Source organism: Primulina tabacum, chromosome 5, assembly GCF_025594145.1.
Source record: "Primulina tabacum isolate GXHZ01 chromosome 5, ASM2559414v2, whole genome shotgun sequence".
Lineage (NCBI taxonomy): Eukaryota > Viridiplantae > Streptophyta > Magnoliopsida > Lamiales > Gesneriaceae > Primulina > Primulina tabacum.
Window position 1 is genome coordinate 34,276,342 of NC_134554.1, and position 9,594 is coordinate 34,285,935.

Consider the following 9,594-nt stretch of genomic DNA (forward strand, 5'->3'; position numbering starts at 1 on the left):
TAAAATACAGATTTTTTTTTTTTTTTTTTACACAAAAATCAATAAAAGTCAAATAACGAGTTGACTCGCTATGTACCTACTATAACATTTAACTTTCTCTGTAACATTTAACTTTATCTCATCAATATGATCATTATATGTTGTAAATTTTTTTGGGTAGTTACCAAAAAGTGAAGATTTATTTCCTATATATACACGTATCTTTTTTCAATTCGAAAGCACAACCAGGCATCATCCTCATCACACTCAAGAACCATGGCGAAATCTGTTCTATTGGCCATTCTTTCAATAGCATCATTATGCTACTGTATTAATGCCAACTTGATCCAACAAATCTGCTCTAAATCAACCAATCCCAGTTTATGCACCAAGTCATTGAGATCCGACCCACGTTCTCGCAGCGCCGATCTACGGGGTTTAGGACATATCACAATCAACAAAGCACGAGCCGCCTCCCAAGTCACTCAAAGAGTCGCTATATCATTAAGCACAGGCGGCACCAAAGCCAGAGCCGATGCGTGCGTCGAATACTGTACCGACGCCATCGAGCTATTAAACGATTGCTCGGCTTTGTTGAGAGATAGAAGTGGAAGGACTATTGATGATGTGAAAACTAAAGGATCGGCTGCATTGACTGATATTAGCACGTGCGACGACGAATTCGGGCCGGAAGAACCTAAGAAGCTTAGGAACGCCAGTCGTACCACACAAGACTTGATGGACATCTTTCTAGTGATAGCAAATCTTTTGTAAAAGATAGAGAAAAGACAACATTGGTATATCATGTGTGTGAAATGTTAGGGTTATGAGTTTGGCTCAATATGATATTTGATAAAATAATGTTCATTCTATTTATGTCGATTTGTTATTTACAATCATTAAAATAATTAATATAAGTTATCATTTTTATAAATATAATTACACTAGTTGAAGAGAATTCGAAAGTATTATCAATATTCATGAATTTTTTTACGCAAACTTTTGATTTTTTCGCAACTCATTATCACCAATTAAATATAAAAGTGGAAAAAGATTTCAAAATATGGATACATAGTTGATGAAAAAGTTAAAGAAATAAAATTACACTAGGTAAGAGAATCTGAAAATATTATCAAGATTTATATAATTTTGACCTTCTAATTTATGGTAACTCATAATTCTTAAGATATAAAATTATGGACAATTGATGAAAAGTTATGCAAATAAAATTATACTGGGTCAAAAGTTAGAAAATATTGTCAAGATTCATAAAATTTTGTGCACAAAACTCGTTAGAGGGATCACGATTTGATCCAATCCGATCCATAAAAAATATTAATTTTAATGTAAATATTATTTTTTGATGTAAAAATATCATTTTCTGTTAGTTATGTTATGAAGCAATATTTTGTAATATACTGATTTGATTTAAAAATATTTTTGTAATGTCAATAGTATATAATGTGATATATGATGATTTGGGTTAACTTTTTTTTTTTGTGTCACAGTAATACTTTTCACGGTAAGTATGGACTAAGTCTACGTCTACAGATCCGTGATACTATTGCACAAGAGACCTAACCAAATTTGTGTCCCTCTAGTATCTTATGAATTTTTTTCATAACTAAATATTTTAGCAACTGTAAAACTGCAATTTTGGTCTTTATATATATATATATATATATATATATATATATATATATATTGTGGATTTTGGCCTCTAAATTATAAAATTTTAGTTTTAATTTGTTATTTTTGTTTTTTCTACCGTTTTAGTCTTTTTTTCAAGTGACGTTGATATGAAGTCGACATGTGAGCGCCACATTTGCACTCATGTGGAGAAAAAAAATAAACTCGTTAAAATTTGAAAAATAAATGACTAAGACTGAAATTTATCCCGGTGGAAAATCAAAATTGCAAATAGATAAATATACATGATCAATATAACCAACGAGAAGTTGCATTTCACATCAAAATTATATAACGTGATTGAAAAAATTATGCAAAGAAAATTGCATCAGATCAATAATTAGAAACATGATTATCAAGATTGGTAAAATCTCAAACTTCAAAATTGGATTGCATGTCGAAAAATTACTTAATTTAATTACAATTATAAAAGGTCTATAATTAGAAAATATTATCATGATCGGCAAAATCCATAACTTCTAAAAAATTCATTGTAATCTTCCATTTTTTATTATGTGTTTAATTCAACTTCTAAAAAATTCATTGTAATCTTCCATTTTTTATTATGTGTTTAATTCCGCACAATTTTTACGTCTATATGTTGCATAATCGAGCACATTTACAATACAACAAAACAAATTATAAGATACAGCAATGGCTCTTTCCCTCGTTTATTTGGCAACCCTTTCACTGGCATTAACTTTTTTATGCATTTGCAAAGCCGATTTATCTGGAAAAATCTGTTCTCAAGTCAGTAATCTATCTCTATGCAAACGAACATTGACATCTGACCCTCGTTCTCGCGGAGCAGATCTTTGGGTTTTAGGGGAAATCATCATCGATAAGTCGATACCTGCCACAGTAGCAGTTAAAAACGTCTCAAAAAAGTATAGGAAAGGCAGCGCTATTGATGTTAGTAGAGCCGATGAGTGCATCGAACTTGCCGGAGATTCGGGTGATGCCTTGATAGAGTGCAAGAGTTTGATAAAATCTCGTGACAGATTTAACATTTCAACTCTTGGAGTTAAAGCATCCGCTGCAATGGCGGATCTTGAGACCTGCAATGATGATTATGGGCCGAAGGAGCCGGCGGAGATTAAACGTGCTACCGGCATTGCAAAAGATCTGATCGAGGTCCTTGTTGTTATTGCATCTTATTTGTAAGAAAGGGACAAGATCAAATATATGGGGGATTTTCGGTTTGATTAATGATGATTTCCCTTGCAAAATAAGGTCCCATTTAGATTGAAAGTAATTGAAGTTAAGGATTTCAAAATGATAATATCAATTGTTTTATTTGTATAATTAAATTAATTGAAAAATAGATTTGAAATCCTCACCTAGTTAGTATTATTATTATTTATCATCGTAGTAGATTTAAATTCATCGTGATATGAAGTCATTTCAAAAATTTCCTAAATATACTCGTCAAATTCAAATTTTCACACAACCAAGATTCTATTTGGATCGATAAATTTGAAGTTAGGGATTTTAAATTCATAACAAATTTATTGGTTTGTTTAGACAAATTCATTTAAAAATGGATTTCAAATCCAAAATGATAGTTTTTGAGTCAGTGTGGTAGATTTCAAATCTATACAAATATGGAGTCATCTCAAATCATCTCCTCGAATGCTTTATAAACTAAATCTTTCAATCCAAACGTAGCATGAAAAACAGACCCACCGAACCAGATCAGAACTTCCGAAGAGAGTTCGGAACGTCCGAATCCAAATGGAGCTTCCGAATCGGTGATCGGGACCTTATGAAGTATCGTGTCAAAAATACATCAACACGTAGGAGTTCGAAGCTTTCGAACATCCAGGTGTCAAGCCGGAGATAAAACGTAGAGTTTGGAACATCCAAATTGGAGTTCGGAGCTTCCGAACTCGGTCTATAAATATTGCATCTGGAAATCAAAATTTTCACACCAAGTATAAGTATTCCTCTAGATTTCCAATATATGCTAGGCTTTTTCCATCTGATCATGAAGTCCAAAAGGGTTGCGCAAAGCTCACGGAGTAGGCGGCAACTCGAGATTTGAGCTACGAGTCTATCGTCTCCAAAGGGCTTACTACAGACGAAGGTATGATCCAAGACCTTAGCTATACGTGAGGGATAGTAAGGAAGTTATAAGAAAGTAGAGAAAGTAATACCAATGTTCGTCACAATGTCCAGGACAATGACTAGACATCAAGTATTTTAGGATAATTTAGAGGTACGTTAGTACTAACTAAAAATATCCAGCTGAGCATGCATACTTATATTTGTCATATGATTATGATGCATGTTTTATCTGTCATGATATTTTATGTGGCATTTACATATCATGTCGAGTTTGTATCCATTGATTTAGCCTTGATCTAGTGGGGTAGCTCAGCCCTGTTTCTCAGACATTGGGTACCATGAGCCCCCACTGTTTCGACGGACCAACGTGCTACAGTTATCCAGAAAATTGCAGATCCACGTCCAGTTAGAGTGTCCGAGCCACCAACTATCTTGACTTACTAGCATGCTACAGAAATTAACGTCTTAGATTGAGCAAAAGTTTCCAGATTGATCATTGATACCTAGTTTATGGTTCATGTTTGTACATATAGATTTGTGTACTCACACTGTACGTACTGATTGATTTGCCGCTCATGTTCTTGCTTTCATTTTGGACACCCTATTCAACGAGCAGTTCTTGGGCAGGACGACTCAAATGAACAGGGCAGCAACTAGCTTGGAGTGGAGATCAGCGTCTCATAAGAGGTTTATCTATTGTTTTATGGGTTTTGTTTTAGACAACGATTTGGTTGTATTATACTGATATTCAAGTTTACCATTGGCATACATGTGATATTATGGTTATGTCAGATAATGTTATCTTTTTCATTGTATAAGGTTTTGATTATGTTTAATTAAGTTAATTATTGCATGCTTGAATAGTTTAAAGTATATGTGCTAGGTAAGAGTGCCACAATTTATGTTTTCTCCGTCAAATTAAATTAGTTCTATGTAAAACAAATATTATTTATATATACAAATATTATGTTTACACAATGCGTATGTGTTGGTGGCTAGTAACAATCAACACCTAATGTGAGAAACCAAATTTCAGAATCAAACATAGCAATTTCAGCAAAGCTACTAAATTTAGCTGACGATTTCAGCATGACTAAAGTCAGCAGCCAAGATTCAACAGTCGAGGGAATTCAGTACCACTGAAGTTTCAGCGGACATTTCAGCAGACCATCCCAATAGTTAAATTTTGTTTCAAACTTGTAACTGATACATTAACTCGAAATCATGACAGTTAATGGTCATTAAATGAGAGGCTAACAATCAGATTTTACTCTATAAATAACACAAGAATTTCAGATTTAGTGTTGGACAAAATCTGCAACACATCACCTAAATTTCGAAGCACAGAGCAGCCATATTTTTTAAAATCATTTCAGCAGCGAGGACAAAACCTTTTCAGACTTCAACAAAATACTCTTTTTAAACTTCTTACTATAAGTGAGCTTTCTATTTTAAAATATTTAGTTCTAGTTAAAATTACCAGCATGCATTTTATTTGTTCAAAGTTTATTCATAAAATCCACATGATTTTGAAGCATTGAATTTATGAATAAATGGTAGAGATATATATTCTGAACACTAATGTTTACTGATTCCCGCCTTGCCACTTAAAGGATTAAAATATAGAGGACTGATATTCGTTAGACATGAAATTCGTAATATCTTTAGTGTATAAAATGATACCCGTTATTCTGAATATATTTTTATCCGTCATGAATATATGTGTACGAGATTGTTTAAAAATGAGTTTTAAAGGCTGAGAGGATTCTCTCATTTACTAACTGGAGACCATATGTGAGGCCCGGGGCCGAAGAGGGCGGGGGATGATCGCCGGTGCCATGAGGTTGCATGGACAATGAGCAGCTCTTGACAGGCTTCTAGGCGGGGAGAACATGGATGAATTGATCTTACACCGAAAGGAAAGGGATTCCGAAAACGTTCAGGTATGAGACTCTGTAGTTGAAGAGGACTTAAAAGATTTGATATGTACTACTCATATCAAGAAGGTGCATCTTCTTTTCTGTAGCTCGTCACGTAAAAACTCCAAAGTTAAGCGTGCTTGACCTGGGGCAATTTTGGGATGGGTGACCCCCTGGAAAATTTCCATGGTGTGTGTGAGTGAGGACATAAGCACGCTGAAAAGACCCGTCTTGATACAGTGAGGATAATCGTCGACTCTGGGCCGTTACAAATGGTATCAGAGCCGACCTCTCCGAGTACGGTGTGGTTCGGGGACGAATCAAGCTGAAGCTGGTGGGCATGCGAGGCCAGGGGCCAAAGAGGGCGAGGGGGTGATCGATGGTGCCATGAGGTTGAACGGACAATGAGCGGCTCCTGGCATGCTTCTAGGTGGAGGGAACATGGATGAGCCGATCTTACACCGGAAGGAAAGGGATTTCAAAACTGTTCAGGTATGAGACTCTGTAGTTGAAGAGGACTTAGAAGATTTGATATGTACTACTCATATCAAGAAGGTGCATCTTTATTTCGGTAGCTCATCACATAAGAACTCCAAAGTTAAGCGTACTTGACTTGGGGCAATTTTGGGATGGGTGATCTCTGGGAAGTTTCCTAGGGTGTGTGTGAGTGAGGACATAAGCATGCTGGAAAGATACGTCTTGATACAATGAGGATAGTCGTCGAATCTGGGGCATTACACCATATCTCTTACCACTCACGCCTCTAAGATAAGAACAAAGCAGAGATCGAAGAAGGTGAACAAATCCAGTTCTGGGGCTGGTGAATAATATTATATTATCTATGTTGTTTAAATTTTATTATGTTTATCTTCTGCGTTTGATAAGTATTTTCTTAATCCAATGTACTTCTTTCATTTACATTTTTGTCATTGTAAAACAATATTTGAAGTTATACCAGGCAATGTGTTTTGATATTATATATGAATGTACTTGTTTATGAAATATGTACTTCTGAGTCTTATTGTTTTCGAATGTGTTGTTTGAGAATAATGCTGGTGTCACACAACGCCTAGTTGGTTCGAGGGCTTGACATTGAAGTGATATCAGAGCATACCAGATTTCATAATCTGGGTAGGAAAAATTTCGAACTTACTATATGATTATAAGGTTCAAATTGACTACTGAAATAATAGATAGACTGCTGAAATAATAGACCAATTGTGTATAGTTGGGCAAATCAGTTTGGGGACACATATGAATTCAGCAGAACTTTGCTTATTTCAGGAGTTTGTCTGAAATCAGCAGCAATGAATTCAATAGACTGAGTTACCGAAATCAGTAGACCAATTTCACTAGACTGAATTCAGTAGACCAAAATCAGTAGACTCAAATTCAGTAGATTGAGTTCAGTAAACCAGAACTCAACAAACCTGATTCAGAAGAGCTGGACATCAACGAAGTCGCCACGTGGAGTTCAATAAAGTTGGAAATTAGTAGAAGCATACACATCGAATTCATTTGAGTAGGATAGCCTGTGGGAACCGCTACAGAACCATAGGAATTGAGGTGTTTCTTCAAGAAACTTCAAATGGTCATAATTTTTTATCTAGAAGGAGTTTTTACTATTTTAATTTACCGACGAAAAACTATTTTTGAGATTAACCTAACCTAGAAAGATGTAATTTGTACTAACACCACCTACAAACCCCAAATTCCTTCGTTTTCATGGAGATAACATGAATTTTATGGAATTTTTTGTTTTACCTAAACTTTGTGGAATTTTCATTTCCAATCAACTCAATATTTTTGTACCAAACTTTGTACACTACATGTTCATGGTTAAGATAAATTTTATAAAATAATTTACCTAATTCTGAGACAGTTTAATTTTGGAAGATTTTTCCAAGCTAATGTGATTTTTCCTCCAAATAATAACTAATGTGATCGCTCTCGTTTATTTTGTTGAACCATGTTTTGTACATTTCGTCTCATGTTTTGGGTATATGATTTGAATTGAACAAGATAAATAGATTAAACTGCTAAAGAGGGAGATAGAACAACTTCGAGGACATAACCTATGGCCGAGGTTCGACAATGATGAGTTGCTGGATTTAGAGCTGATGTGGAATGCTGTGTTTACTACCTTCGTGAGGCATAAGGCAACATCAAAACACCAAAGAATAATGTAATGCCCGAGATTTGAGGCGTTGTAATCTAAAATGATTCATTGATTAATTGTAAGGTAATCATAGACGAAAGAGATCAGACCGGGATATCCGAAAAGGAAATTGAAGTATGAATTGAGGATGACATGATATTGAAGAGCACGTGGGATAATATGAACAAAGGTTGAAAACCAGTAGGCATCACGCACATGCGCGGAGAAAGGCGCGCATATGCTCGAAAGACCATTCGCGAGGACAGAACACCTCGCGCATATGCACGAGCAGGTGTTGTCCAAGAAGCCGAGTCCAGAGAGTTGGGCGCATATGCGCTGAGATGTGTCGCGGATATATGCGCCAACACTTGTGAAGACACGCGCCGAGACTTAGGGTCTCGCGCATATGCGCCGGTTGATGTCGCGCATATGCGCGAGACGTGTAGATTGTAGGATGCGCCATCTATCCTTGGCATGCATATAAAATATGCAAATTGGCTCATTTCGTGAGAATTAGTAAGCAAGAATCGAGAAAGCTTCAGAAAAATTGTTGAAAATCCTTACACCTTTATATTTCGATCCGTCCGTCCGATTTTGAATCTGACTTCAGTACTGTGTTCCTATCGACGCAGGTTACCACTGGACATTGATATTGACTGGCTGTGAATCCGAGACTTCGACAGAGTAAGATAGAAAGAAAGAAAGGTATAAATAAATGTTGATTCGGGATTGCACAACTCGAGTTAGCTTTAACTTGAGTTTCCCAAAATCACATACTGAATGATTATTGCATTTGATATTTGCAATGCTTGATATTGATATGCTTATTCTATTGATTATAGCAAAGCATGAGTCAGAGTTGGGCAGACCCGCCTAGTCTTTGGTAGAACCGCCATGGCAGAACCGCCAAGTCACTGGACTTTTGGATATATATCGATAGACTGAGGAGAAGACCGACTCCTATTGCAGATCTTCGATATAGACAGCCAAAGTCTGGGACTAAGAACGTACCACCATCCAGCTGGGGTAAAGTAGATGGGAGAACGTTGCGTTCTTATTCAGATTGGGATCCCTAGATTAGGATGAGTCGAGTCAGAGTCTAGGAGTGACAGAGTGTGATTCAGAGTTTGTATTGATACATGTTGTTTAGATTTGATACATGTTATTGATATGTGTTTCATGCTTTTATATATGCTTTTATATGACTGCATGTTTACATTGTTTATACTGGGATATTTATCTCACCGGAGTTATCCGGCTGTTGTCGTGTTTGTATGTGTGCATGTCAACAGGTGGGACAGGTTCAAGGTCGAGGAGATGAAGGGAGATCGTGATTAGAGTGGAGACTACGAACTTGATTAAAGATAGGGTTTAGACACTTGAGATTTAGATGTTAAACCTTAGTTGAATGATTGTATGTAGTACAAGACTTGTACCTTTATACTGATATGTATATTAGATTGAATTCCATTACGTTTCGCATTTCATATTGTATTTAAAAAAAAAATAAATTTAGACCTTGTTTATTATTAGTGATTAAATTGTCCCAAATGATGATTAAGATTATGATTAACGTCCGGGTCCCCACAAATAATTTGAAGCTTTTCAAGAATCTATCTCCAAACTCAATGATCTCCGAGACAACTTAGCTAGGAAGATTCAAATACTCCGAGATCAGAAAGATCAATTCATGCACCAGCATACTCAATATTGTGAGCAGACGGATGCGAAAATCCATGAGCTACAGAACACTGTTGAAGTGCTCAGTGACCAAAATTTTAT

At 35.8% G+C, this 9,594-nt stretch overlaps 2 protein-coding genes across 2 annotated transcripts; both read left to right on the forward strand.

Moving 5' to 3' along the window:
* The first annotated feature begins 255 nt into the window (after window positions 1-255).
* Window positions 256-753, forward strand: LOC142544350 (pectinesterase inhibitor-like). Its single transcript, XM_075651407.1, has one exon. The coding sequence runs from the start codon at window positions 256-258 to the stop codon at window positions 751-753; it is 498 nt and encodes a 165-aa protein (XP_075507522.1).
* A 1,569-nt stretch (window positions 754-2,322) lies between these two features.
* Window positions 2,323-2,832, forward strand: LOC142544351 (putative invertase inhibitor). Its single transcript, XM_075651408.1, has one exon. It carries the CDS (start codon window positions 2,323-2,325, stop codon window positions 2,830-2,832), a length of 510 nt encoding a protein of 169 aa, XP_075507523.1.
* The last annotated feature ends 6,762 nt before the right edge of the window (window positions 2,833-9,594 follow it).

What these genes read in the sequence shown, in the direction of transcription:
- LOC142544350 (XM_075651407.1), top strand. Translation starts at nt 256, where the DNA reads ATGGCGAAATCTGTTCTATTGGCCATTCTTTCAATAGCATCATTATGC.
- LOC142544351 (XM_075651408.1), top strand. Translation starts at nt 2,323, where the DNA reads ATGGCTCTTTCCCTCGTTTATTTGGCAACCCTTTCACTGGCATTAACT.